At 41.8% G+C, this 26,772-nt stretch overlaps 8 protein-coding genes across 8 annotated transcripts in view; 7 read left to right on the forward strand and 1 right to left on the reverse strand.

Moving 5' to 3' along the window:
* Positions 1-1,774: 1,774 nt before the first annotated feature.
* On the reverse strand, positions 1,775-3,210 carry LOC117596077 (hatching enzyme 1.2-like). The gene is made up of 4 exons (XM_053229475.1): positions 3,021-3,210; positions 2,620-2,760; positions 2,411-2,528; positions 1,775-2,286 (listed from the first exon to the last, which is right to left on the reverse strand). The coding sequence occupies exons 1-4, from the start codon at positions 3,136-3,138 to the stop codon at positions 1,899-1,901; spliced, it is 765 nt and encodes a 254-aa protein (XP_053085450.1). The 5' UTR covers positions 3,139-3,210; the 3' UTR covers positions 1,775-1,898.
* An 895-nt stretch (positions 3,211-4,105) lies between these two features.
* Positions 4,106-5,522, forward strand: LOC117596076 (hatching enzyme 1.2-like). The gene is made up of 4 exons (XM_053229478.1): positions 4,106-4,275; positions 4,536-4,676; positions 4,762-4,879; positions 4,999-5,522. Exons 1-4 carry the CDS (start codon positions 4,158-4,160, stop codon positions 5,384-5,386), a joined length of 765 nt encoding a protein of 254 aa, XP_053085453.1. The 5' UTR covers positions 4,106-4,157; the 3' UTR covers positions 5,387-5,522.
* A 2,160-nt stretch (positions 5,523-7,682) lies between these two features.
* Positions 7,683-9,118, forward strand: LOC117596074 (hatching enzyme 1.2-like). The gene is made up of 4 exons (XM_034299700.2): positions 7,683-7,871; positions 8,132-8,272; positions 8,358-8,475; positions 8,595-9,118. Exons 1-4 carry the CDS (start codon positions 7,754-7,756, stop codon positions 8,980-8,982), a joined length of 765 nt encoding a protein of 254 aa, XP_034155591.2. The 5' UTR covers positions 7,683-7,753; the 3' UTR covers positions 8,983-9,118.
* A 2,357-nt stretch (positions 9,119-11,475) lies between these two features.
* On the forward strand, positions 11,476-12,917 carry LOC117596073 (hatching enzyme 1.2-like). Its single transcript, XM_034299699.2, has 4 exons — positions 11,476-11,670; positions 11,931-12,071; positions 12,157-12,274; positions 12,394-12,917. Exons 1-4 carry the CDS (start codon positions 11,553-11,555, stop codon positions 12,779-12,781), a joined length of 765 nt encoding a protein of 254 aa, XP_034155590.2. The 5' UTR covers positions 11,476-11,552; the 3' UTR covers positions 12,782-12,917.
* A 2,165-nt stretch (positions 12,918-15,082) lies between these two features.
* LOC128317462 (hatching enzyme 1.2-like) lies at positions 15,083-16,513 on the forward strand. Its single transcript, XM_053229477.1, has 4 exons — positions 15,083-15,266; positions 15,527-15,667; positions 15,753-15,870; positions 15,990-16,513. The coding sequence occupies exons 1-4, from the start codon at positions 15,149-15,151 to the stop codon at positions 16,375-16,377; spliced, it is 765 nt and encodes a 254-aa protein (XP_053085452.1). The 5' UTR covers positions 15,083-15,148; the 3' UTR covers positions 16,378-16,513.
* Positions 16,514-18,670: 2,157 nt separating this feature from the next.
* LOC128317461 (hatching enzyme 1.2-like) lies at positions 18,671-20,109 on the forward strand. Its single transcript, XM_053229476.1, has 4 exons — positions 18,671-18,862; positions 19,123-19,263; positions 19,349-19,466; positions 19,586-20,109. Exons 1-4 carry the CDS (start codon positions 18,745-18,747, stop codon positions 19,971-19,973), a joined length of 765 nt encoding a protein of 254 aa, XP_053085451.1. The 5' UTR covers positions 18,671-18,744; the 3' UTR covers positions 19,974-20,109.
* A 2,154-nt stretch (positions 20,110-22,263) lies between these two features.
* On the forward strand, positions 22,264-23,649 carry LOC117596075 (hatching enzyme 1.2-like). The gene is made up of 4 exons (XM_053229492.1): positions 22,264-22,458; positions 22,719-22,859; positions 22,951-23,068; positions 23,193-23,649. The coding sequence occupies exons 1-4, from the start codon at positions 22,341-22,343 to the stop codon at positions 23,578-23,580; spliced, it is 765 nt and encodes a 254-aa protein (XP_053085467.1). The 5' UTR covers positions 22,264-22,340; the 3' UTR covers positions 23,581-23,649.
* A 1,343-nt stretch (positions 23,650-24,992) lies between these two features.
* Positions 24,993-26,772, forward strand: part of aox6 (aldehyde oxidase 6) — a 35,342-nt gene continuing 33,562 nt past the window's right edge. Inside the window, exons 1-2 of the mRNA XM_034299537.2 lie at positions 24,993-25,120; positions 25,285-25,342. Coding sequence (XP_034155428.2) covers positions 25,058-25,120; positions 25,285-25,342 — 121 coding nt within the window. The 5' untranslated portion in view covers positions 24,993-25,057. The remainder of the gene's footprint in view (positions 25,121-25,284; positions 25,343-26,772) is intronic.

Genomic DNA, 26,772 nt, shown 5'->3' on the forward strand with positions numbered 1-26,772 from the left:
AAAATTGAATTGAATTGAATTGAATTAAAACATGACTGCCGAGGACTACAAGCTATCATGAACTCTCTCACGTTCACATTCACTGTCATTCTGATTGCACACACCTGAACTCAATCACACAATCACAACCACACTACTTAAGGACTCTCAGTCCACTTGCGAAGTATACGCTCAGTGTTCTGTACCTGTCTATACCAAGCCTTATGTCTCAGTCCTGTTGTGTTTATGGTTATGACTAAGTTTCTGCTTTCTGGTTCATGTCTTTGTCTCTTGTCCAAGTTTGCACATCGCGTGACTTCTGCCTCTTTGTTGACTTTGATCCTGCTTCTCCTTTTGGATTTGTTTGCCTGTGAAACTTAACCTGCAACTGCTGCTGTCTCTGCTGCCTGACACTTAGATTCAAAAGTATTTACTAATCTAGAAGATCCAGAAAACTGGTGTGCAAGACAGATTTTAAAGGCTACATGAGAGGATTTTAAAATTCAAATATTATCTGTAATCGGTAGATTGGTTAGTGTCAATACTCAATAACTGTCTAGATAAGGATGAGATTTGAGACACAGTGTCACAGTAGTTACGTTTATATTGCACAACTTGATGCATGGTGTTAATTTCTGAGAACTTGACAAGCAATGCTCAAATGTGTGGCAGCCATGTTGGGTATGCATAGTTAAAAGCAAGTATAGTCCAGGTTTAACTGAATAACATTAAGTGGCTAAGGAATTAACAAGGTGTGAGAATAGATAGAAAAGCCTATTACTTATACTTTAGTATTCACACTCTGAACATGAAATGACCTGAAATACAAAGACAAAGCACCGACCAAAATGTCTGAACTACAGAGTACACACACAGAGTCTAGATCAGAGTGTTTAAGTGCCCTGTTTCTGATTAAACCAACAGGAGGACAGTAAAGACTGACCACATGTGGTGAAGCAGTAAAACAGCAGTACGCAGATGGCACAGCGAGACGGACTCACTAGTTATTGCATGATTACACTGGAGCTTAAAAAAAAACATCGTTCTGCCTTATAATGATTCAGTTATTACAGAGGTTTCCATAAATACACATATCTGTAAACTAGGATAAAACCTTCAAGACTATATGTTCAAGAAGATGCTTCAGAATTTTGCCCATGTTCTGTCATCATACATTTCATCTTCCCTCTCCCCCTTGCTGTCAGTACTCTCTATCTCTGTGTTTTTAGCTCAGATGTCTGCAGAAGCAACCACCCGCAGATTTGATTATATCTGAGTAAGTCTGGGTGGTCTTGTAAAAATAGTGCCAACGGAAAAACTGTGCACCTCAGATCTCTAACTTGTTAATGAACCACTTTAATTTCTTTACAAATTAGGAGCCCAGTTTCAAAAAGTCAAGCCTTAGATCTGTGAAATTGTCTCTTCCTTTCGTCATTTAGATTTGGATAAAGTACTAGAAATTTTTCCTGGAACATTCGCATTTTTTGGCCCAAACAACAAACAGCACCCTAAAATAGAGCCTGATATATTAGGACTTTCTTCCAGGCTGTTTATTTGTAGTTCGGTCTAAATTTGATGACTATCTTCAAAGCTTTAGTTTTTATATTTATATGCAGAGATAAGTGGCTGAGTGCTGGTCTAAATGATATTCAGTAAAATCATGGTACTTGGACAGTATGCAGGTTTGAACATTGGTGGTGTCGCAATACTTTTTTACTTGTGATTCTGCGATGACTGAAACTGTTTCACACCATCAAGGTAAAATACATTATTGAAGCACATCCAAATAAAAACATGCTTGTAGTCATTTTATTATATTATTCCATATTTTTCCATTTACCACAGCAAATGATGAGATCATAATCATCTCTCATTAACAGTTATACTGTGTTATAACAAGCAACAAGCTGTGAACATGTTCAGCAGTTGTAGAGAGTTTTGATCCTCAGGATGTCGGTGGCAGACAGATCGTCTCTCTGTCCGATCTTCACTGACGGATCAGGAATAGGAGTGATGGTGTCCAGACCGTTGATGGAGAAAGCCGTTTTTCCATAGTGCATCACGGAGGAGTAGTCGTACGGCGTTTTCAGGTTGTTGGTGTTCCTCCCGTTAAAATTAGACTGCATTGCTGGGTCGATGTTTGCCCAGTTGATGGTGACGTACCTGTCGCGGTCGCTCCTAGTATGCTCGTGGTAGAAACCGAGTGCATGGTTCAGCTCGTGCGCGGCGATGCCGTAGTAAATACAACCCATCCTGCTGAGAGAGACCACCTGAGCACCACCTGTTCTGCCCACAGCAGAGTAGCATCTGAGAGAAAAGAGAGAAGATTCACCATGTCACTGACTTTGACATGCGGATACTGTGCATCAAATGGGAATAAAGAACACCAAACTCCATTTACAGGTACAGGAAATGTTTCAGTGGTTCTCACCCGTCTTTGCTCTCGATGCTGAGGTAGTCAGTTTGATCTGTCCTGGGAACAAAACGAATGCAGGTTTTGCTGTGGAAGGTGGCCATGGCATTGGCAATTACAGTCCTCTCAGAGAAAGCTGTAAAGAAAATGGCCGTAGCATTAATTAAGAAAAAAAGAGAGATGTGCTGTAAAAATTCACAATGTGAATGAGGAAGTCTTTCACTTACAGTAAACACTGCTCAATTTGAAAGGCACCTCCACTAAGCCATTTGAGGACTTCTTCCAAAAGCAACTGCTGTCGGTGCAGACCAGAGCGTTCCTGCTTCTTGGCAAGAGTATGTCTCCCTCCAACAACAGTTCACTGGATCCTTCATACAGAGAAACAAAAAGGGATAAGGACAGCAAAACCAATAAGCAGTATTGTAGTGTCTTAGGTTTTTAAGTCAAATATTCTGGTCTCAAATAAAACCCTCACCACCAGACTTTCTGTCACTGGTGCAAGCACACAAAATAGAATCATTATTTTAGAGCATTATCTTAGAAAAGACATTTTCTAGGCCCCTATTTGTAGAATGTGTAGCAGTAATGATGCTGGTCTAGTGTGGTTGAGATCAGCGAGTTATCAGACCGTTGTTGGTGGTGAGAATCTTTGATGTGATGTCCACGGGCTGAGGCTGGTTGAGATAGAGAGCTTGCGAGAAGCCAAGCAGCAGGGCTAGAATGGAGAGAGACGCTCTGGACTCCATGATGCTTCAGTGTGTAGAGATGATCTGGATGCTCCTTCACTGTAGCTCGGTGACTGCCTACTGTCAGACCTGGCTTTATATACTCATGGACACATACAAAAACAACTTGGTGTGGCTCTCTGGGGATTAACTCTAGGCGTTAGTGTCCACTGTCTAATGTGTGGAACTAAAGGGAGGATCCTCTCAGCTCTGACATCCTCTGAACACTTACTCTAATGCCTTACTGAAACAGAGCAGGAGTCAGGAGATTGTTTGGATATTCTGTACTAATGGATGGACTGTAGCTCTGAATGTTTCGTTATTGATAAATGTCTCAGGCTCTTTTTTAATCAGTGACTTGTACTTTTAAAGGAATTGCCATTCAAGCCAAGATAAACAGCCTGAAAATCTTACTGTGTTTTTGGGAATTAATATCCGTTCTTACGAGGAGAGGAAGGTAACAACTGCTTCTAGAGAACTGGCTTGAAGTTTTCTTGCGCTCTTTCATATTCATTAAAACAGTCTACATTAATTGTGTCCTCAGGGATCATAACAAAGGGATCACACACCTCATTTAGGTCTACCACCTCAACCAACGGACAGTTTCGTTTCTAAAGGAACAGTTTTAGTTTTAGTGCCTATTGCCTTAAAAACCTTTCAAGATTTGCATTATGGTCTTGGTTATGAACATTTTAAGTAATTATTTAAAACTATTTAATACAAAGTTGGGCCGGCTGTAATTACAGCACAGGACATTAATAAATGAGACCAGAGACAGTAGAAATGTGAAGAAACAGTTTATACTGTTTGCATCTACAGATTATCCAAACAAGGCATTAGAGTAAGTGTTGGGTTCAGGGGATCCTCCCTTTAGTTCCACACATTAGACAGTGGACACTAACGCCTAGAGTTAATCCCCAGAGAGCCACACCAAGTTGTTTTTGTATGTGTCCATGAGTATATAAAGCCAGGTCTGACAGTAGGCAGTCACCGAGCTACAGTGAAGGAGCATCCAGATCATCTCTACACACTGAAGCATCATGGAGTCCAGAGCGTCTCTCTCCATTCTAGCCCTGCTGCTTGGCTTCTCGCAAGCTCTCGATCTCAACCAGCCTCAGCCCGTGGACATCACATCAAAGATTCTCACCACCAACAACGGTCTGATAACTCGCTGATCTCAACCACACTAGACCAGCATCATTACTGCTACACATTCTACAAATAGGGGCCTAGAAAATGTCTTTTCTAAGATAATGCTCTAAAATAATGATTCTATTTTGTGTGCTTGCACCAGTGACAGAAAGTCTGGTGGTGAGGGTTTTATTTGAGACCAGAATATTTGACTTAAAAACCTAAGACACTACAATACTGCTTATTGGTTTTGCTGTCCTTATCCCTTTTTGTTTCTCTGTATGAAGGATCCAGTGAACTGTTGTTGGAGGGAGACATACTCTTGCCAAGAAGCAGGAACGCTCTGGTCTGCACCGACAACAGTTGCTTTTGGAAGAAGTCCTCAAATGGCTTAGTGGAGGTGCCTTTCAAATTGAGCAGTGTTTACTGTAAGCGAACGACTTCCTCATTCACTTTGTCCAGTTGTGACACATTTCTGTCTATTTCTTAATGCTACAGCCATTTTCTTTACAGCTTTCTCTGACAGGACTGTAATTGCCAATGCCATGGCCACCTTCCACAGCAAAACCTGCATTCGTTTTGTTCCCAGGACAGATCAAACTGACTACCTCAGCATCGAGAGCAAAGACGGGTGAGAACCACTGAAACATTTAACATAACTTATTCATGGAGTTTGGCAGTCTTTATTCCTATGCACAGTGCAATATTTTAGCTTCAGTGACATGGTGAATCTTCTCTCTTTTCTCTCAGATGCTACTCTTTTGTGGGCAGAACAGGTGGTGCTCAGGTGGTGTCTCTCAGCACGGTGGGTTGTATTTACCACGGCATTGTCGAGCACGAGCTGAACCATGCACTCGGTTTCTACCACGAGCATACTAGGAGCGACCGCGACAGGTACGTCGCCATCAACTGGGCAAACATCGACCCAGAAATGCAGTCTAATTTTAACTTGAAGAACACCAACAACCTGAAAACGCCGTACGACTACTCCTCCGTGATGCACTATGGAAAAACGGCTTTCTCCATCAACGGTCTGGACACCATCACTCCTATTCCTGATCCGTCAGTGAAGATCGGACAGAGAGACGATCTGTCTGCCACCGACATCCTGAGGATCAAAACTCTCTACAACTGCTGAACTTGTTTAGACTTTTTGTCTTGATTTAACTTTGCTGTAACATTGTATAGCTGTTAATGACAAAGCATACAGTGGTGACTTCACTTGCTGTGGTAACAAAATATGGAATCATACAATAAAAAGGCTACAAGCATGATTTTCTTAGTGTGTACTTTAAAGAGTTATTTCACCTAAACAACATGAAACAGGTTCTGTCGTTCCAGAACCATAAATCTCAAAATAAGATGTATTGCCACACCATCAATGTTCACACCTGCAATATCATGTATGTACCATGATTTTATTTCATATGATTTGGTATAGTTGAACCAGCACATAGACATGCATGACTACATATAAATATAAAAACTAAAGCTTTGAGGATAGTCATCAAATTTAGACTTTACTGCAAAAAACACTGCCTGTGAAAAAATCCTAACATACCAGGTTCTGTTGTTAGAATGTTTTTCAAAAATTTGTCCCAAAAGATTAGACTACTCCAGGGAGTCGAGGTGGAGACTTGTTATTGTGGAGGTGGAGTCGAGGTGGAGACTTATTGGTGAAACTGATAAGAGAGGCTTAGAGATGCACCAAAATGGTTTACAAAAGTCTCTTCGAATTGAGAATATCCTGAGTAGACCATGCTAATGGACGAAATGAGGTAGCATTATATCAGCAGTGTAAGTTGAGGATAGCTTGGATAGTGACACAAAATGAAATGGTTTAGAAATTCTGTCCATAGTGACCAAGACAATGGTGTTATCTCAACATGTATTCTTGCATTGGGTACAGGTAGATCAGGTAGGTAGCAAAGACCTCGCTATGGTGGGCACTAAAACTGTTTCTTTAGAAACTACACTGTCCGTTTACTCCATGGGTGAGGTGCTAGAACTAATGAACCACTTTAGGAATCAAAGGACATTCTGGTAGATCAGTAAGCGGGTCTGTCTCTGTTGGTGGGTCTCTCCAGATGATGGGTTTAGTTCCCCAACACATTGGTGGTACAGTCATTGAGCTTGAGCACCTGGATTCTGGGGTCAGTTTAGATTCTTGTGACTCCAAAGTTCTGGAGAAGACATCTGGATTCTGATAGTTGGAACCTAGGCAATAAGATGGAATGAAGTCAAAGCAGGGAAAAGTCATGTTCCTCTGGTTTGGGGACATTTTAGATTTTGTGGCTCCCGGATATGAGCTCGGTTTTTATGGTTGGCCCAGATCAGGACTAGATGTTTGGTCCCCTCTAAACAGCACTTTCAAAGCCAGCTTGACTACAAACAATTGACAATGTTTGCTGGGGGTCAATGAATGAGTTGGAGAAGGACAAGGGTGAAGCTCAACATCATGACTAGATCACTGGGACGGCACAGCTCCAACCCCAACACCTGAGTCTTCCCGCTTCCGTTATGAAGGCCAGGTCAGGGTCAGGAAGTGCTAGGACAGGGACTGGGGCTGATGTGAAATGATTTTATAGATCAATGGTCTTTAATCTGATTTGAAAATGGCCAGTAATGCTGCAGATTTCATTCCAACCAAAGCAACAACTCCACCTAACTCTACCTCACTAATTCATATATCTGGATTCTCAAACAAATATTAGGTGCAGGTCCTGTTTCTGTGGAGCAAAAACCTACAGACACGCATAAATTGTGGATAAAAATCACCTGATCTACATCAATACAAGTTTTGTCTGTCTGTACTGTTCATCTCAAACAGTTGGAAGGTCTCTTGGTCAGAGTTATATGAGGTGTAGCAATGGTGCAAAAAAAATTCCTATCCAAAACGTTGTAAAAATGCAAAACAACAGAAAGAGCACCACCACATTCATCTGGGCCGAAACCAATCCCTGACAGCCTGAAGCTGGCTGGGGTCCATCTATATGTAACTTTTATTCATGGTGAATCCTGAGGAGATGCTTAAATGATGAAATTGATTCATCACTAGTGTAACAAACAGATGATTTTTGCAGAAGCTTTCCAAAACCTGTCTGAAGTGCAGGACATGCTCATGAAGAGATCATAAGATGAAAATATCATAGAGGTACACAATGACAAAGAGGTGTGTGATCCCTTTGTTATGATCCCTGAGGACACAATTAACATAGACTGTTTTAATTAATATGAAAGAGCGCAAGAAAACTTCAAGCCAGTTCTCTAGAAGCAGTTGTTACCTTCCTCTCCTTAAGCATTAGAGTAAGTGTTGGGTTCAGGGGATCCTCCCTTTAGTTCCACACATTAGACAGTGGACACTAACGCCTAGAGTTAATCCCCAGAGAGCCACACCAAGTTGTTTTTGTATGTGTCCATGAGTATATAAAGCCAGGTCTGACAGTAGGCAGTCACCGAGCTACAGTGAAGGAGCATCCAGATCATCTCTACACACTGAAGCATCATGGAGTCCAGAGCGTCTCTCTCCATTCTAGCCCTGCTGCTTGGCTTCTCGCAAGCTCTCTATCTCAACCAGCCTCAGCCCGTGGACATCACATCAAAGATTCTCACCACCAACAACGGTCTGATAACTCGCTGATCTCAACCACACTAGACCAGCATCATTACTGCTACACATTCTACAAATAGGGGCCTAGAAAATGTCTTTTCTAAGATAATGCTCTAAAATAATGATTCTATTTTGTGTGCTTGCACCAGTGACAGAAAGTCTGGTGGTGAGGGTTTTATTTGAGACCAGAATATTTGACTTAAAAACCTAAGACACTACAATACTGCTTATTGGTTTTGCTGTCCTTATCCCTTTTTGTTTCTCTGTATGAAGGATCCAGTGAACTGTTGTTGGAGGGAGACATACTCTTGCCAAGAAGCAGGAACGCTCTGGTCTGCACCGACAGCAGTTGCTTTTGGAAGAAGTCCTCAAATGGCTTAGTGGAGGTGCCTTTCAAATTGAGCAGTGTTTACTGTAAGTGAAAGACTTCCTCATTCACAATGTCCAGTTATGACACATTTCTGTCTATTTCTTAATGCTACGGCCATTTTCTTTACAGCTTTCTCTGACAGGACTGTAATTGCCAATGCCATGGCCACCTTCCACAGCAAAACCTGCATTCGTTTTGTTCCCAGGACAGATCAAACTGACTACCTCAGCATCGAGAGCAAAGACGGGTGAGAACCACTGAAACATTTAACATAACTTATTCATGGAGTTTGGCGGTCTTTATTCCTATGCACAGTGCAATATTTTAGCTTCAGTGACATGGCGAATCTTCTCTCTTTTCTCTCAGATGCTACTCTGCTGTGGGCAGAACAGGTGGTGCTCAGGTGGTGTCTCTCAGCACGGTGGGTTGTATTTACCACGGCATTGTCGAGCACGAGCTGAACCATGCACTCGGTTTCTACCACGAGCATACTAGGAGCGACCGCGACAGGTACGTCACCATCAACTGGGCAAACATCGACCCAGCAATGCAGTCTAATTTTAACATGATGAACACCAACAACCTGAAAACGCCGTACGACTACTCCTCCGTGATGCACTATGGAAAAACGGCTTTCTCCATCAACGGTCTGGACACCATCACTCCTATTCCTGATCCGTCAGTGAAGATCGGACAGAGAGACGATCTGTCTCCCACCGACATCCTGAGGATCAAAACTCTCTACAACTGCTGAACTTGTTTAGACTTTTTGTCTTGATTTAACTTTGCTGTAACATTGTATAGCTGTTAATGACAAAGCATACAGTGGTGACTTCACTTGCTGTGGTAACAAAATATGGAATCATACAATAAAAAGGCTACAAGCATGATTTTCTTAGTGTGTACTTTAAAGAGTTATTTCACCTAAACAACATGAAACAGGTTCTGTCGTTCCAGAACCATAAATCTCAAAATAAGATGTATTGCCACACCATCAATGTTCACACCTGCAATATCATGTATGTACCATGATTTTATTTCATATCATTTGGTATAGTTGAACCAGCACATAGACATGCATGACTACATATAAATCTAAAAACTAAAGCTTTGAGGATAGTCATCAAATTTAGACTTTACTGCAAAAAACACTGCCTGTGAAAAAATCCTAACATACCAGTTCTGTTGTTAGAATGTTTTTCAAAAATTTGTCCCAAAAGATTAGACTACTCCAGGGAGTCGAGGTGGAGACTTGTTATTGTGGAGGTGGAGTCGAGGTGGAGACTTATTGGTGAAACTGATAAGAGAGGCTTAGAGATGCACCAAAATGGTTTACAAAAGTCTCTTCGAATTGAGAATATCCTGAGTAGACCATGCAAATGGACGAAATGAGGTAGCATTATATCAGCAGTGTAAGTTGAGGATAGCTTGGATAGTGACACAAAATGAAATGGTTTAGAAATTCTGTCCATAGTGACCAAGACAATGGTGTTATCTCAACATGTATTCTTGCATTGGGTACAGGTAGATCAGGTAGGTAGCAAAGACCTCGCTATGGTGGGCACTAAAACTGTTTCTTTAGAAACTACACTGTCCGTTTACTCCATGGGTGAGGTGCTAGAACTAATGAACCACTTTAGGAATCAAAGGACATTCTGGTAGATCAGTAAGCGGGTCTGTCTCTGTTGGTGGGTCTCTCCAGATGATGGGTTTAGTTCCCCAACACATTGGTGGTACAGTCATTGAGCTTGAGCACCTGGATTCTGGGGTCAGTTTAGATTCTTGTGACTCCAAAGTTCTGGAGAAGACATCTGGATTCTGATAGTTGGAACCTAGGCAATAAGATGGAATGAAGTCAAAGCAGGGAAAAGTCATGTTCCTCTGGTTTGGGGACATTTTAGATTTTGTGGCTCCCGGATATGAGCTCGGTTTTTATGGTTGGCCCAGATCAGGACTAGATGTTTGGTCCCCTCTAAACAGCACTTTCAAAGCCAGCTTGACTACAAACAATTGACAATGTTTGCTGGGGGTCAATGAATGAGTTGGAGAAGGACAAGGGTGAAGCTCAACATCATGACTAGATCACTGGGACGGCACAGCTCCAACCCCAACACCTGAGTCTTCCCGCTTCCGTTATGAAGGCCAGGTCAGGGTCAGGAAGTGCTAGGACAGGGACTGGGGCTGATGTGAAATGATTTTATAGATCAATGGTCTTTAATCTGATTTGAAAATGGCCAGTAATGCTGCAGATTTCATTCCAACCAAAGCAACAACTCCACCTAACTCTACCTCACTAATTCATATATCTGGATTCTCAAACAAATATTAGGTGCAGGTCCTGTTTCTGTGGAGCAAAAACCTACAGACACGCATAAATTGTGGATAAAAATCACCTGATCTACATCAATACAAGTTTTGTCTGTCTGTACTGTTCATCTCAAACAGTTGGAAGGTCTCTTGGTCAGAGTTATATGAGGTGTAGCAATGGTGCAAAAAAAATTCCTATCCAAAACGTTGTAAAAATGCAAAACAACAGAAAGAGCACCACCACATTCATCTGGGCCGAAACCAATCCCTGACAGCCTGAAGCTGGCTGGGGTCCATCTATATGTAACTTTTATTCATGGTGAATCCTGAGGAGATGCTTAAATGATGAAATTGATTCATCACTAGTGTAACAAACAGATGATTTTTGCAGAAGCTTTCCAAAACCTATCTGAAGTGCAGGACATGCTCATGAAGAGATCATAAGATGAAAATATCATAGAGGTATACAATGACAAAGAGGTGTGTGATCCCTTTGTTATGATCCCTGAGGACACAATTAACGTAGACTGTTTTAATGAATATGAAAGAGCGCAAGAAAACTTCAAGCCAGTTCTCTAGAAGCAGTTGTTACCTTCCTCTCCTTGTAAGAACGGATATTAATTCCCAAAAACACAGTAGGATTTCCAGGCTGTTTATCTTGGGTTAAACAGTAATTCCTTTAAAAATACAAGTCACTCCCTAAATAAAGTGCCTGAGACATATATCAATAACGAAACTTTAAGAGCTACAGTCCATCCATTAGTACAGAATATCCAAACAATCTCCTGACTCCTGCTCTGTTTCAGTAAGGCATTAGAGTAAGTGTTGGGTTCAGGGGATCCTCCCTTTAGTTCCACACATTAGACAGTGGACACTAACGCCTAGAGTTAATCCCCAGAGAGCCACACCAAGTTGTTTTTGTATGTGTCCATGAGTATATAAAGCCAGGTCTGACAGTAGGCAGTCACCGAGCTACAGTGAAGGAGCATCCAGATCATCTCTACACACTGAAGCATCATGGAGTCCAGAGCGTCTCTCTCCATTCTAGCCCTGCTGCTTGGCTTCTCGCAAGCTCTCTATCTCAACCAGCCTCAGCCCGTGGACATCACATCAAAGATTCTCACCACCAACAACGGTCTGATAACTCGCTGATCTCAACCACACTAGACCAGCATCATTACTGCTACACATTCTACAAATAGGGGCCTAGAAAATGTCTTTTCTAAGATAATGCTCTAAAATAATGATTCTATTTTGTGTGCTTGCACCAGTGACAGAAAGTCTGGTGGTGAGGGTTTTATTTGAGACCAGAATATTTGACTTAAAAACCTAAGACACTACAATACTGCTTATTGGTTTTGCTGTCCTTATCCCTTTTTGTTTCTCTGTATGAAGGATCCAGTGAACTGTTGTTGGAGGGAGACATACTCTTGCCAAGAAGCAGGAACGGTCTGGTCTGCACCGACAACAGTTGCTTTTGGAAGAAGTCCTCAAATGGCTTAGTGGAGGTGCCTTTCAAATTGAGCAGTGTTTACTGTAAGTGAAAGACTTCCTCATTCACAATGTCCAGTTATGACACATTTCTGTCTATTTCTTAATGCTACGGCCATTTTCTTTACAGCTTTCTCTGACAGGACTGTAATTGCCAATGCCATGGCCACCTTCCACAGCAAAACCTGCATTCGTTTTGTTCCCAGGACAGATCAAACTGACTACCTCAGCATCGAGAGCAAAGACGGGTGAGAACCACTGAAACATTTAACATAACTTATTCATGGAGTTTGGCGGTCTTTATTCCTATGCACAGTGCAATATTTTAGCTTCAGTGACATGGTGAATCTTCTCTCTTTTCTCTCAGATGCTACTCTTTTGTGGGCAGAACAGGTGGTGCTCAGGTGGTGTCTCTCAGCACGGTGGGTTGTATTTACCACGGCATTGTCGAGCACGAGCTGAACCATGCACTCGGTTTCTACCACGAGCATACTAGGAGCGACCGCGACAGGTACGTCGCCATCAACTGGGCAAACATCGACCCAGAAATGCAGTCTAATTTTAACTTGAAGAACACCAACAACCTGAAAACGCCGTACGACTACTCCTCCGTGATGCACTATGGAAAAACGGCTTTCTCCATCAACGGTCTGGACACCATCACTCCTATTCCTGATCCGTCAGTGAAGATCGGACAGAGAGACGATCTGTCTGCCACCGACATCCTGAGGATCAAAACTCTCTACAACTGCTGAACTTGTTTAGACTTTTTGTCTTGATTTAACTTTGCTGTAACATTGTATAGCTGTTAATGACAAAGCATACAGTGGTGACTTCACTTGCTGTGGTAACAAAATATGGAATCATACAATAAAAAGGCTACAAGCATGATTTTCTTAGTGTGTACTTTAAAGAGTTATTTCACCTAAACAACATGAAACAGGTTCTGTCGTTCCAGAACCATAAATCTCAAAATAAGATGTATTGCCACACCATCAATGTTCACACCTGCAATATCATGTATGTACCATGATTTTATTTCATATCATTTGGTATAGTTGAACCAGCACATAGACATGCATGACTACATATAAATATAAAAACTAAAGCTTTGAGGATAGTCATCAAATTTAGACTTTACTGCAAAAAACACTGCCTGTGAAAAAATCCTAACATACCAGGTTCTGTTGTTAGAATGTTTTTCAAAAATTTGTCCCAAAAGATTAGACTACTCCAGGGAGTCGAGGTGGAGACTTGTTATTGTGGAGGTGGAGTCGAGGTGGAGACTTATTGGTGAAACTGATAAGAGAGGCTTAGAGATGCACCAAAATGGTTTACAAAAGTCTCTTCGAATTGAGAATATCCTGAGTAGACCATGCTAATGGACGAAATGAGGTAGCATTATATCAGCAGTGTAAGTTGAGGATAGCTTGGATAGTGACACAAAATGAAATGGTTTAGAAATTCTGTCCATAGTGACCAAGACAATGGTGTTATCTCAACATGTATTCTTGCATTGGGTACAGGTAGATCAGGTAGGTAGCAAAGACCTCGCTATGGTGGGCACTAAAACTGTTTCTTTAGAAACTACACTGTCCGTTTACTCCATGGGTGAGGTGCTAGAACTAATGAACCACTTTAGGAATCAAAGGACATTCTGGTAGATCAGTAAGCGGGTCTGTCTCTGTTGGTGGGTCTCTCCAGATGATGGGTTTAGTTCCCCAACACATTGGTGGTACAGTCATTGAGCTTGAGCACCTGGATTCTGGGGTCAGTTTAGATTCTTGTGACTCCAAAGTTCTGGAGAAGACATCTGGATTCTGATAGTTGGAACCTAGGCAATAAGATGGAATGAAGTCAAAGCAGGGAAAAGTCATGTTCCTCTGGTTTGGGGACATTTTAGATTTTGTGGCTCCCGGATATGAGCTCGGTTTTTATGGTTGGCCCAGATCAGGACTAGATGTTTGGTCCCCTCTAAACAGCACTTTCAAAGCCAGCTTGACTACAAACAATTGACAATGTTTGCTGGGGGTCAATGAATGAGTTGGAGAAGGACAAGGGTGAAGCTCAACATCATGACTAGATCACTGGGACGGCACAGCTCCAACCCCAACACCTGAGTCTTCCCGCTTCCGTTATGAAGGCCAGGTCAGGGTCAGGAAGTGCTAGGACAGGGACTGGGGCTGATGTGAAATGATTTTATAGATCAATGGTCTTTAATCTGATTTGAAAATGGCCAGTAATGCTGCAGATTTCATTCCAACCAAAGCAACAACTCCACCTAACTCTACCTCACTAATTCATATATCTGGATTCTCAAACAAATATTAGGTGCAGGTCCTGTTTCTGTGGAGCAAAAACCTACAGACACGCATAAATTGTGGATAAAAATCACCTGATCTACATCAATACAAGTTTTGTCTGTCTGTACTGTTCATCTCAAACAGTTGGAAGGTCTCTTGGTCAGAGTTATATGAGGTGTAGCAATGGTGCAAAAAAAATTCCTATCCAAAACGTTGTAAAAATGCAAAACAACAGAAAGAGCACCACCACATTCATCTGGGCCGAAACCAATCCCTGACAGCCTGAAGCTGGCTGGGGTCCATCTATATGTAACTTTTATTCATGGTGAATCCTGAGGAGATGCTTAAATGATGAAATTGATTCATCACTAGTGTAACAAACAGATGATTTTTGCAGAAGCTTTCCAAAACCTATCTGAAGTGCAGGACATGCTCATGAAGAGATCATAAGATGAAAATATCATAGAGGTACACAATGACAAAGAGGTGTGTGATCCCTTTGTTATGATCCCTGAGGACACAATTAACATAGACTGTTTTAATTAATATGAAAGAGCGCAAGAAAACTTCAAGCCAGTTCTCTAGAAGCAGTTGTTACCTTCCTCTCCTTAAGCATTAGAGTAAGTGTTGGGTTCAGGGGATCCTCCCTTTAGTTCCACACATTAGACAGTGGACACTAACGCCTAGAGTTAATCCCCAGAGAGCCACACCAAGTTGTTTTTGTATGTGTCCATGAGTATATAAAGCCAGGTCTGACAGTAGGCAGTCACCGAGCTACAGTGAAGGAGCATCCAGATCATCTCTACACACTGAAGCATCATGGAGTCCAGAGCGTCTCTCTCCATTCTAGCCCTGCTGCTTGGCTTCTCGCAAGCTCTCTATCTCAACCAGCCTCAGCCCGTGGACATCACATCAAAGATTCTCACCACCAACAACGGTCTGATAACTCGCTGATCTCAACCACACTAGACCAGCATCATTACTGCTACACATTCTACAAATAGGGGCCTAGAAAATGTCTTTTCTAAGATAATGCTCTAAAATAATGATTCTATTTTGTGTGCTTGCACCAGTGACAGAAAGTCTGGTGGTGAGGGTTTTATTTGAGACCAGAATATTTGACTTAAAAACCTAAGACACTACAATACTGCTTATTGGTTTTGCTGTCCTTATCCCTTTTTGTTTCTCTGTATGAAGGATCCAGTGAACTGTTGTTGGAGGGAGACATACTCTTGCCAAGAAGCAGGAACGCTCTGGTCTGCACCGACAACAGTTGCTTTTGGAAGAAGTCCTCAAATGGCTTAGTGGAGGTGCCTTTCAAATTGAGCAGTGTTTACTGTAAGTGAAAGACTTCCTCATTCACAATGTCCAGTTGTGACACATTTCTGTCTATTTCTTAATGCTACAGCCATTTTCTTTACAGCTTTCTCTGACAGGACTGTAATTGCCAATGCCATGGCCACCTTCCACAGCAAAACCTGCATTCGTTTTGTTCCCAGGACAGATCAAACTGACTACCTCAGCATCGAGAGCAAAGACGGGTGAGAACCACTGAAACATTTAACATAACTTATTCATGGAGTTTGGCGGTCTTTATTCCTATGCACAGTGCAATATTTCAGCTTCAGTGACATGGTGAATCTTCTCTCTTTTCTCTCAGATGCTACTCTTTTGTGGGCAGAACAGGTGGTGCTCAGGTGGTGTCTCTCAGCACGGTGGGTTGTATTTACCACGGCATTGTCGAGCACGAGCTGAACCATGCACTCGGTTTCTACCACGAGCATACTAGGAGCGACCGCGACAGGTACGTCGCCATCAACTGGGCAAACATCGACCCAGAAATGCAGTCTAATTTTAACTTGAAGAACACCAACAACCTGAAAACGCCGTACGACTACTCCTCCGTGATGCACTATGGAAAAACGGCTTTCTCCATCAACGGTCTGGACACCATCACTCCTATTCCTGATCCGTCAGTGAAGATCGGACAGAGAGACGATCTGTCTGCCACCGACATCCTGAGGATCAAAACTCTCTACAACTGCTGAACTTGTTTAGACTTTTTGTCTTGATTTAACTTTGCTGTAACATTGTATAGCTGTTAATGACAAAGCATACAGTGGTGACTTCACTTGCTGTGGTAACAAAATATGGAATCATACAATAAAAAGGCTACAAGCATGATTTTCTTAGTGTGTACTTTAAAGAGTTATTTCACCTAAACAACATGAAACAGGTTCTGTCGTTCCAGAACCATAAATCTCAAAATAAGATGTATTGCCACACCATCAATGTTCACACCTGCAATATCATGTATGTACCATGATTTTATTTCATATCATTTGGTATAGTTGAACCAGCACATAGACATGCATGACTACATATAAATCTAAAAACTAAAGCTTTGAGGATAGTCATCAAATTTAGACTTTACTGCAAAAAACACTGCCTGTGAAAAAATCCTAACATACCAGGTTCTGTTGTTAGAATGTTTTTCAAAAATTTGTCCCAAAAGATTAGACTACTCCAGGGAGTCGAGGTGGAGACTTGTTATTGTGGAGGTGGAGTCGAGGTGGAGACTTATTGGTGAAACTGATAAGAGAGGCTTAGAGATGCACCAAAATGGTTTACAAAAGTCTCTTCGAATTGAGAATATCCTGAGTAGACCATGCTAATGGACGAAATGAGGTAGCATTATATCAGCAGTGTAAGTTGAGGATAGCTTGGATAGTGACACAAAATGAAATGGTTTAGAAATTCTGTCCATAGTGACCAAGACAATGGTGTTATCTCAACATGTATTCTTGCATTGGGTACAGGTAGATCAGGTAGGTAGCAAAGACCTCGCTATGGTGGGCACTAAAACTGTTTCTTTAGAAACTACACTGTCCGTTTACTCCATGGGTGAGGTGCTAGAACTAATGAACCACTTTAGGAATCAAAGGACATTCTGGTAGATCAGTAAGCGGGTCTGTCTCTGTTGGTGGGTCTCTCCAGATGATGGGTTTAGTTCCCCAACACATTGGTGGTACAGTCATTGAGCTTGAGCACCTGGATTCTGGGGTCAGTTTAGATTCTTGTGACTCCAAAGTTCTGGAGAAGACATCTGGATTCTGATAGTTGGAACCTAGGCAATAAGATGGAATGAAGTCAAAGCAGGGAAAAGTCATGTTCCTCTGGTTTGGGGACATTTTAGATTTTGTGGCTCCCGGATATGAGCTCGGTTTTTATGGTTGGCCCAGATCAGGACTAGATGTTTGGTCCCCTCTAAACAGCACTTTCAAAGCCAGCTTGACTACAAACAATTGACAATGTTTGCTGGGGGTCAATGAATGAGTTGGAGAAGGACAAGGGTGAAGCTCAACATCATGACTAGATCACTGGGACGGCACAGCTCCAACCCCAACACCTGAGTCTTCCCGCTTCCGTTATGAAGGCCAGGTCAGGGTCAGGAAGTGCTAGGACAGGGACTGGGGCTGATGTGAAATGATTTTATAGATCAATGGTCTTTAATCTGATTTGAAAATGGCCAGTAATGCTGCAGATTTCATTCCAACCAAAGCAACAACTCCACCTAACTCTACCTCACTAATTCATATATCTGGATTCTCAAACAAATATTAGGTGCAGGTCCTGTTTCTGTGGAGCAAAAACCTACAGACACGCATAAATTGTGGATAAAAATCACCTGATCTACATCAATACAAGTTTTGTCTGTCTGTACTGTTCATCTCAAACAGTTGGAAGGTCTCTTGGTCAGAGTTATATGAGGTGTAGCAATGGTGCAAAAAAAATTCCTATCCAAAACGTTGTAAAAATGCAAAACAACAGAAAGAGCACCACCACATTCATCTGGGCCGAAACCAATCCCTGACAGCCTGAAGCTGGCTGGGGTCCATCTATATGTAACTTTTATTCATGGTGAATCCTGAGGAGATGCTTAAATGATGAAATTGATTCATCACTAGTGTAACAAACAGATGATTTTTGCAGAAGCTTTCCAAAACCTGTCTGAAGTGCAGGACATGCTCATGAAGAGATCATAAGATGAAAATATCATAGAGGTACACAATGACAAAGAGGTGTGTGATCCCTTTGTTATGATCCCTGAGGACACAATTAACATAGACTGTTTTAATTAATATGAAAGAGCGCAAGAAAACTTCAAGCCAGTTCTCTAGAAGCAGTTGTTACCTTCCTCTCCTTAAGCATTAGAGTAAGTGTTGGGTTCAGGGGATCCTCCCTTTAGTTCCACACATTAGACAGTGGACACTAACGCCTAGAGTTAATCCCCAGAGAGCCACACCAAGTTGTTTTTGTATGTGTCCATGAGTATATAAAGCCAGGTCTGACAGTAGGCAGTCACCGAGCTACAGTGAAGGAGCATCCAGATCATCTCTACACACTGAAGCATCATGGAGTCCAGAGCGTCTCTCTCCATTCTAGCCCTGCTGCTTGGCTTCTCGCAAGCTCTCTATCTCAACCAGCCTCAGCCCGTGGACATCACATCAAAGATTCTCACCACCAACAACGGTCTGATAACTCGCTGATCTCAACCACACTAGACCAGCATCATTACTGCTACACATTCTACAAATAGGGGCCTAGAAAATGTCTTTTCTAAGATAATGCTCTAAAATAATGATTCTATTTTGTGTGCTTGCACCAGTGACAGAAAGTCTGGTGGTGAGGGTTTTATTTGAGACCAGAATATTTGACTTAAAAACCTAAGACACTACAATACTGCTTATTGGTTTTGCTGTCCTTATCCCTTTTTGTTTCTCTGTATGAAGGATCCAGTGAACTGTTGTTGGAGGGAGACATACTCTTGCCAAGAAGCAGGAACGCTCTGGTCTGCACCGACAGCAGTTGCTTTTGGAAGAAGTCCTCAAATGGCTTAGTGGAGGTGCCTTTCAAATTGAGCAGTGTTTACTGTAAGTGAAAGACTTCCTCATTCACAATGTCCAGTTATGACACATTTCTGTCTATTTCTTAATGCTACGGCCATTTTCTTTACAGCTTTCTCTGACAGGACTGTAATTGCCAATGCCATGGCCACCTTCCACAGCAAAACCTGCATTCGTTTTGTTCCCAGGACAGATCAAACTGACTACCTCAGCATCGAGAGCAAAGACGGGTGAGAACCACTGAAACATTTAACATAACTTATTCATGGAGTTTGGCGGTCTTTATTCCTATGCACAGTGCAATATTTTAGCTTCAGTGACATGGCGAATCTTCTCTCTTTTCTCTCAGATGCTACTCTGCTGTGGGCAGAACAGGTGGTGCTCAGGTGGTGTCTCTCAGCACGGTGGGTTGTATTTACCACGGCATTGTCGAGCACGAGCTGAACCATGCACTCGGTTTCTACCACGAGCATACTAGGAGCGACCGCAACAGGTACGTCACCATCAACTGGGCAAACATCGACCCAGCAATGCAGTCTAATTTTAACATGATGAACACCAACAACCTGAAAACGCCGTACGACTACTCCTCCGTGATGCACTATGGAAAAACGGCTTTCTCCATCAACGGTCTGGACACCATCACTCCTATTCCTGATCCGTCAGTGAAGATCGGACAGAGAGACGATCTGTCTCCCACCGACATCCTGAGGATCAAAACTCTCTACAACTGCTGAACTTGTTTAGACTTTTTGTCTTGATTTAACTTTGCTGTAACATTGTATAGCTGTTAATGACAAAGCATACAGTGGTGACTTCACTTGCTGTGGTAACAAAATATGGAATCATACAATAAAAAGGCTACAAGCATGATTTTCTTAGTGTGTACTTTAAAGAGTTATTTCACCTAAACAACATGAAACAGGTTCTGTCGTTCCAGAACCATAAATCTCAAAATAAGATGTATTGCCACACCATCAATGTTCACACTTGCAATATCATGTATGTACCATGATTTTATTTCATATCATTTGGTATAGTTGAACCAGCACATAGACATGCATGACTACATATAAATATAAAAACTAAAGCTTTGAGGATAGTCATCAAATTTAGACTTTACTGCAAAAAACACTGCCTGTGAAAAAATCCTAACATACCAGGTTCTGTTGTTAGAATGTTTTTCAAAAATTTGTCCCAAAAGATTAGACTACTCCAGGGAGTCGAGGTGGAGACTTGTTATTGTGGAGGTGGAGTCGAGGTGGAGACTTATTGGTGAAACTGATAAGAGAGGCTTAGAGATGCACCAAAATGGTTTACAAAAGTCTCTTCGAATTGAGAATATCCTGAGTAGACCATGCTAATGGACGAAATGAGGTAGCACTATATAAGCAGTGTAAGTTGAGGATAGCTTGGATAGTGACACAAAATGAAATGGTTTAGAAATTCTGTCCATAGTGACCAAGACAATGGTGTTATCTCAACATGTATTCTTGCATTGGGTACAGGTAGATCAGGTAGGTAGCAAAGACCTCGCTATGGTGGGCACTAAAACTGTTTCTTTAGAAACTACACTGTCCGTTTACTCCATGGGTGAGGTGCTAGAACTAATGAACCACTTTAGGAATCAAAGGACATTCTGGTAGATCAGTAAGCGGGTCTGTCTCTGTTGGTGGGTCTCTCCAGATGATGGGTTTAGTTCCCCAACACATTGGTGGTACAGTCATTGAGCTTGAGCACCTGGATTCTGGGGTCAGTTTAGATTCTTGTGACTCCAAAGTTCTGGAGAAGACATCTGGATTCTGATAGTTGGAACCTAGGCAATAAGATGGAATGAAGTCAAAGCAGGGAAAAGTCATGTTCCTCTGGTTTGGGGACATTTTAGATTTTGTGGCTCCCGGATATGAGCTCGGTTTTTATGGTTGGCCCAGATCAGGACTAGATGTTTGGTCCCCTCTAAACAGCACTTTCAAAGCCAGCTTGACTACAAACAATTGACAATGTTTGCTGGGGGTCAATGAATGAGTTGGAGAAGGACAAGGGTGAAGCTCAACATCATGACTAGATCACTGGGACGGCACAGCTCCAACCCCAACACCTGAGTCTTCCCGCTTCCGTTATGAAGGCCAGGTCAGGGTCAGGAAGTGCTAGGACAGGGACTGGGGCTGATGTGAAATGATTTTATAGATCAATGGTCTTTAATCTGATTTGAAAATGGCCAGTAATGCTGCAGATTTCATTCCAACCAAAGCAACAACTCCACCTAACTCTACCTCACTAATTCATATATCTGGATTCTCAAACAAATATTAGGTGCAGGTCCTGTTTCTGTGGAGCAAAAACCTACAGACACGCATAAATTGTGGATAAAAATCACCTGATCTACATCAATACAAGTTTTGTCTGTCTGTACTGTTCATCTCAAACAGTTGGAAGGTCTCTTGGTCAGAGTTATATGAGGTGTAGCAATGGTGCAAAAAAAATTCCTATCCAAAACGTTGTAAAAATGCAAAACAACAGAAAGAGCACCACCACATTCATCTGGGCCGAAACCAATCCCTGACAGCCTGAAGCTGGCTGGGGTCCATCTATATGTAACTTTTATTCATGGTGAATCCTGAGGAGATGCTTAAATGATGAAATTGATTCATCACTAGTGTAACAAACAGATGATTTTTGCAGAAGCTTTCCAAAACCTGTCTGAAGTGCAGGACATGCTCATGAAGAGATCATAAGATGAAAATATCATAGAGGTACACAATGACAAAGAGGTGTGTGATCCCTTTGTTATGATCCCTGAGGACACAATTAACATAGACTGTTTTAATTAATATGAAAGAGCGCAAGAAAACTTCAAGCCAGTTCTCTAGAAGCAGTTGTTACCTTCCTCTCCTTAAGCATTAGAGTAAGTGTTGGGTTCAGGGGATCCTCCCTTTAGTTCCACACATTAGACAGTGGACACTAACGCCTAGAGTTAATCCCCAGAGAGCCACACCAAGTTGTTTTTGTATGTGTCCATGAGTATATAAAGCCAGGTCTGACAGTAGGCAGTCACCGAGCTACAGTGAAGGAGCATCCAGATCATCTCTACACACTGAAGCATCATGGAGTCCAGAGCGTCTCTCTCCATTCTAGCCCTGCTGCTTGGCTTCTCGCAAGCTCTCTATCTCAACCAGCCTCAGCCCGTGGACATCACATCAAAGATTCTCACCACCAACAACGGTCTGATAACTCGCTGATCTCAACCACACTAGACCAGCATCATTACTGCTACACATTCTACAAATAGGGGCCTAGAAAATGTCTTTTCTAAGATAATGCTCTAAAATAATGATTCTATTTTGTGTGCTTGCACCAGTGACAGAAAGTCTGGTGGTGAGGGTTTTATTTGAGACCAGAATATTTGACTTAAAAACCTAAGACACTACAATACTGCTTATTGGTTTTGCTGTCCTTATCCCTTTTTGTTTCTCTGTATGAAGGATCCAGTGAACTGTTGTTGGAGGGAGACATACTCTTGCCAAGAAGCAGGAACGCTCTGGTCTGCACCGACAGCAGTTGCTTTTGGAAGAAGTCCTCAAATGGCTTAGTGGAGGTGCCTTTCAAATTGAGCAGTGTTTACTGTAAGTGAAAGACTTCCTCATTCACATTGTGAATTTTTACAGCACATCTCTCTTTTTTTCTTAATTAATGCTACGGCCATTTTCTTTACAGCTTTCTCTGAGAGGACTGTAATTGCCAATGCCATGGCCACCTTCCACAGCAAAACCTGCATTCGTTTTGTTCCCAGGACAGATCAAACTGACTACCTCAGCATCGAGAGCAAAGACGGGTGAGAACCACTGAAACATTTCCTGTACCTGTAAATGGAGTTTGGTGTTCTTTATTCCCATTTGATGCACAGTATCCGCATGTCAAAGTCAGTGACATGGCGAATCTTCTCTCTTTTCTCTCAGATGCTACTCTGCTGTGGGCAGAACAGGTGGTGCTCAGGTGGTCTCTCTCAGCAGGATGGGTTGTATTTACTACGGCATCGCCGCGCACGAGCTGAACCATGCACTCGGTTTCTACCACGAGCATACTAGGAGCGACCGCGACAGGTACGTCACCATCAACTGGGCAAACATCGACCCAGCAATGCAGTCTAATTTTAACTTGAAGAACACCAACAACCTGAAAACGCCGTACGACTACTCCTCCGTGATGCACTATGGAAAAACGGCTTTCTCCATCAACGGTCTGGACACCATCACTCCTATTCCTGATCCGTCAGTGAAGATCGGACAGAGAGACGATCTGTCTGCCACCGACATCCTGAGGATCAAAACTCTCTACAACTGCTGAACTTCACACTCTGTTATGTCAGATTTCTAGGTCCTCTGTATGTTCATATTAAGAGTGCTGTAACAAATAAAAAATAATATGAACAAAGGGCAAATAATTGTTCTGATCTTTCAATAGACTCACAATCTAAAATAATTTTCCAGCTTTCATATAAATGTCTGAAGAAGGGTTATCTTTAAATTTCTGATTTGGTTATTGATTTTATTTTGACATACAAAAAATCAAACAGTAAGGCAAAACACAACAGAAGATGGACACGAAACAGTTTTTGAGCAACACAAGCAAAATCACAATGCAAATTAGTAAGCAATAACTTTTCCTATTCCTATTCATCTGTATTTAGTCCTTTATATTCATCAGAGTGTTTAGAAGACATTCTTTCATTCATCTTCAGTAAGCCTTTTATTCTACTCAGGTTCTGTATACACTTCTGCCTAAACTCACGAGAAAATCCCAGGAGATCAGCAGTTTCTGAAATACTCAATCCAGTCAATCTGGTACCAACAACCATGCCACAGTCACAGAGATCACACTTTTTCCCCATTCTGATGTCTGATGTGAATATTACCCGAACCTCTTGACCTGTAACTGCATGATTTTATGCACTGTGCTGCTGCCACATGATTGGCTGGTTAGATAACTGTATGAATATGCAGGTGCACAGGTGTTCCTAATAAAGTGGGCATTGAGCGTATGTTGATATATGGCTTAAATACACCACATAATGTTCAACAGTGCAAAATGTTTTCCTGTCGTCAACTCTAGTGAAATTGTTATTGTTTTTTTCTGGAAAATGTGCAGTCAGTTTATACAGAAGAGAGAATTAGATTTATTAAATATCCTGCTACTGTCTCGCATATCAAAGACTATCAGTCTACATTTTAAAAACCTACAATTTAATATAAACCTACAACAAAACCTACAATTTATATGCAACCTAAACTTCTTTGCATAAAAAGTATGTCATATTTTGCTTGATTATTAATGTAATCAACTAAAAGTTTCTCAGGAAATACCACTACATGCATATGTGGCAGGATGGTCATTTTTTCCATGCATGCAATTCTGTGCAGTTTTTCCATTCTTCAACTCTATGCCATTTTCCATGCATGCAACTCTACAATTTTTCCATGCATACATCTCCATGCATTTTTCCAAGTATAACATTTCATGCATTTTTTTCTATAAGCATTTTTTCTATACTCCTGAAATATTCCCGAATAATACACACATCATGTTCCCGAGCTACACGCACACTATTAGATTACTATCATGGGACACACTATAGGAGTTCACTGATAGCTCTATGCATGGCGTCTTTTTGCAAAGTCATTGCACGATATATCAAAAAATCTTATCAGCCGCGCAGTTATATAACGAGGAATTATATAATATAAAAGTAGGAGGAGCTATGAGGTGAAAGTGGGCGTGTTTTGAGTGTTCTCTGTCGCTACAGTAAATCCCAAGTTCAACACAAATGCCTAAAATGGCTGCTGAGAGGGAAAGCGGGCTTGTGTGTCTCTACGTTAACGGGAAAAAGGTGCAGTCAGTGAAGCTTGTTTAACTTTTCTCTCGAGCTCAGACGCGCGTGGAGGAGCTGCAAGTCGCGAGCTGCGTGCTGTTTCCGGTTTTTGAATAAGTATACAGTTTTGTTTGCTGAATGTAAATGTAAATAAATGTGTTATTTTTGTTGCATTGTGACAGGTGACGGTGAGAGATGCAGATCCTGAGACCATGCTGCTCTCCTTCCTCAGGGAGAAAAGTAGGATTCTGCTTTACTTTTATTCTTTATATTTAGCATGCATGCTGAAGGTGTGTCATTGCTGACTGTTGTGCTGGAGTGAGATGTTGGAGCGTGGCTGTGGGGATTTGTGTTCATTCAGCTACAAGAGCATTAGTGAGGTCAGGCGCTGATGTTGGGATGTCGAGGAGGTCTGGGGTTCAGTCGGTGTTCCAGTTCGTCCCAAAGGTGTTCAGTGGGGTTGAGGTCAGGGCTCTGTGCAGGACACTCGAGTTCTTCCACTCCAACCTTCACACACCATGTCTTCATGGAGCTGGCTTTGTGCACAGGGGCATTGTCATGCTGGAACAGGTTTGAGTCTCTTAGCTCCAGTGAAGGGAAACTGTAAAGCTACAGCACACAGAGACGTTCTATACAACTGTGTGCTTCGGTAACAGTTTGGCGAAGAAACACATATGGGTGTGACGGACAGGGGGGCACATACTTTTGGCCATATAGTGTCTCATTCATTATACTTTCAGTGCTTTCAAATGCAGTTGTGTTTCTTCATCATAGATGTCTTTGTAGATAATAATAACCAATCAAATTTGAACATGATGTTTAAATTATCAGGTGACAATTAACTACCATTAGTACTAAAATGAATGCAGGGTGTTCATCATCTAAACACCATGTTGAGAAGTAGCATTGCAGCGCAATACCTGGATGAGAAGTCATGTTGCAACAATAATAAATAACAACAATAAATAAATAAATCACACATGAAAATAAAAGCAGTGGCAGTGTGTGAGCTGAGAAATAAATCGGACAGTGCATGTAGGTGACTCTGCTAAACATATTACACACCCAGACGGTGAAGTTCAGTGACTTTGACCCAGACTGAGCTTCTTTATCTCCTGTACAGAGAGAGAGAGAGAGAGAGAGAGAGAGGTAAAAGATTAAATGATTTAAAAATGATTAAATCCTTTACTCAGCTTTGTCAGCACTGTAGTTGACACTTTGAGGCAAATGAAACTGAACTTTATTGTGATAAAGAGGAACACAGGTCACATTATTCAGCATGGTTATGTAAGGAATACAATGCGAAGGGACACGCTGGTATCTCAGTGTCACATGATAATTCTGTTACAGTCGACTGGATTTATTCTCCGCTCAAACTGAGCGTGAAAGATGGTTCAAACATCTCACCATACTTCAGAAGAGGATAAACAGTAAAACAGACCGAGATCGTTTAGACGAACGGCTGATCCAATGAAACTGTCAGAAAACTCACCAAATTTGGGTTTTCCTGATATACAGTGTGTTTATCACATATAACACATTTATGGAAGGAGTCTCCAGTGTCAGCGCTTTGTAACAGCAATAATCAGAGCTAAAGGTGTAACTTTTACGGCATCTTCGGGACGGAGGAGTTTATGCTTTTTTGTGGTTTCTCAGTAACATGACAAGCT

This window comes from Pangasianodon hypophthalmus, chromosome 25 (genome assembly GCF_027358585.1).
Source record: "Pangasianodon hypophthalmus isolate fPanHyp1 chromosome 25, fPanHyp1.pri, whole genome shotgun sequence".
Classification (NCBI taxonomy): domain Eukaryota; kingdom Metazoa; phylum Chordata; class Actinopteri; order Siluriformes; family Pangasiidae; genus Pangasianodon; species Pangasianodon hypophthalmus.

What these genes read in the sequence shown, in the direction of transcription:
- LOC117596076 (XM_053229478.1), top strand. Translation starts at nt 4,158, where the DNA reads ATGGAGTCCAGAGCGTCTCTCTCCATTCTAGCCCTGCTGCTTGGCTTC. An exon ending in CAAATTGAGCAGTGTTTACT is followed by an intron (nt 4,677 to 4,761) that starts GTAAGCGAACGA and finishes TTTTCTTTACAG; the next exon opens with CTTTCTCTGACAGGACTGTA. An exon ending in AGCATCGAGAGCAAAGACGG is followed by an intron (nt 4,880 to 4,998) that starts GTGAGAACCACT and finishes CTTTTCTCTCAG; the next exon opens with ATGCTACTCTTTTGTGGGCA.
- LOC117596074 (XM_034299700.2), top strand. Translation starts at nt 7,754, where the DNA reads ATGGAGTCCAGAGCGTCTCTCTCCATTCTAGCCCTGCTGCTTGGCTTC. An exon ending in GATTCTCACCACCAACAACG is followed by an intron (nt 7,872 to 8,131) that starts GTCTGATAACTC and finishes CTCTGTATGAAG; the next exon opens with GATCCAGTGAACTGTTGTTG. An exon ending in CAAATTGAGCAGTGTTTACT is followed by an intron (nt 8,273 to 8,357) that starts GTAAGTGAAAGA and finishes TTTTCTTTACAG; the next exon opens with CTTTCTCTGACAGGACTGTA.
- LOC117596077 (XM_053229475.1), bottom strand. Translation starts at nt 3,138, where the DNA reads ATGGAGTCCAGAGCGTCTCTCTCCATTCTAGCCCTGCTGCTTGGCTTC. An exon ending in GATTCTCACCACCAACAACG is followed by an intron (nt 2,761 to 3,020) that starts GTCTGATAACTC and finishes CTCTGTATGAAG; the next exon opens with GATCCAGTGAACTGTTGTTG. An exon ending in AGCATCGAGAGCAAAGACGG is followed by an intron (nt 2,287 to 2,410) that starts GTGAGAACCACT and finishes CTTTTCTCTCAG; the next exon opens with ATGCTACTCTGCTGTGGGCA.
- LOC117596073 (XM_034299699.2), top strand. Translation starts at nt 11,553, where the DNA reads ATGGAGTCCAGAGCGTCTCTCTCCATTCTAGCCCTGCTGCTTGGCTTC. An exon ending in GATTCTCACCACCAACAACG is followed by an intron (nt 11,671 to 11,930) that starts GTCTGATAACTC and finishes CTCTGTATGAAG; the next exon opens with GATCCAGTGAACTGTTGTTG. An exon ending in AGCATCGAGAGCAAAGACGG is followed by an intron (nt 12,275 to 12,393) that starts GTGAGAACCACT and finishes CTTTTCTCTCAG; the next exon opens with ATGCTACTCTTTTGTGGGCA.
- LOC128317461 (XM_053229476.1), top strand. Translation starts at nt 18,745, where the DNA reads ATGGAGTCCAGAGCGTCTCTCTCCATTCTAGCCCTGCTGCTTGGCTTC. An exon ending in GATTCTCACCACCAACAACG is followed by an intron (nt 18,863 to 19,122) that starts GTCTGATAACTC and finishes CTCTGTATGAAG; the next exon opens with GATCCAGTGAACTGTTGTTG. An exon ending in AGCATCGAGAGCAAAGACGG is followed by an intron (nt 19,467 to 19,585) that starts GTGAGAACCACT and finishes CTTTTCTCTCAG; the next exon opens with ATGCTACTCTGCTGTGGGCA.
- LOC128317462 (XM_053229477.1), top strand. Translation starts at nt 15,149, where the DNA reads ATGGAGTCCAGAGCGTCTCTCTCCATTCTAGCCCTGCTGCTTGGCTTC. An exon ending in GATTCTCACCACCAACAACG is followed by an intron (nt 15,267 to 15,526) that starts GTCTGATAACTC and finishes CTCTGTATGAAG; the next exon opens with GATCCAGTGAACTGTTGTTG. An exon ending in CAAATTGAGCAGTGTTTACT is followed by an intron (nt 15,668 to 15,752) that starts GTAAGTGAAAGA and finishes TTTTCTTTACAG; the next exon opens with CTTTCTCTGACAGGACTGTA.
- LOC117596075 (XM_053229492.1), top strand. Translation starts at nt 22,341, where the DNA reads ATGGAGTCCAGAGCGTCTCTCTCCATTCTAGCCCTGCTGCTTGGCTTC. An exon ending in GATTCTCACCACCAACAACG is followed by an intron (nt 22,459 to 22,718) that starts GTCTGATAACTC and finishes CTCTGTATGAAG; the next exon opens with GATCCAGTGAACTGTTGTTG. An exon ending in CAAATTGAGCAGTGTTTACT is followed by an intron (nt 22,860 to 22,950) that starts GTAAGTGAAAGA and finishes TTTTCTTTACAG; the next exon opens with CTTTCTCTGAGAGGACTGTA.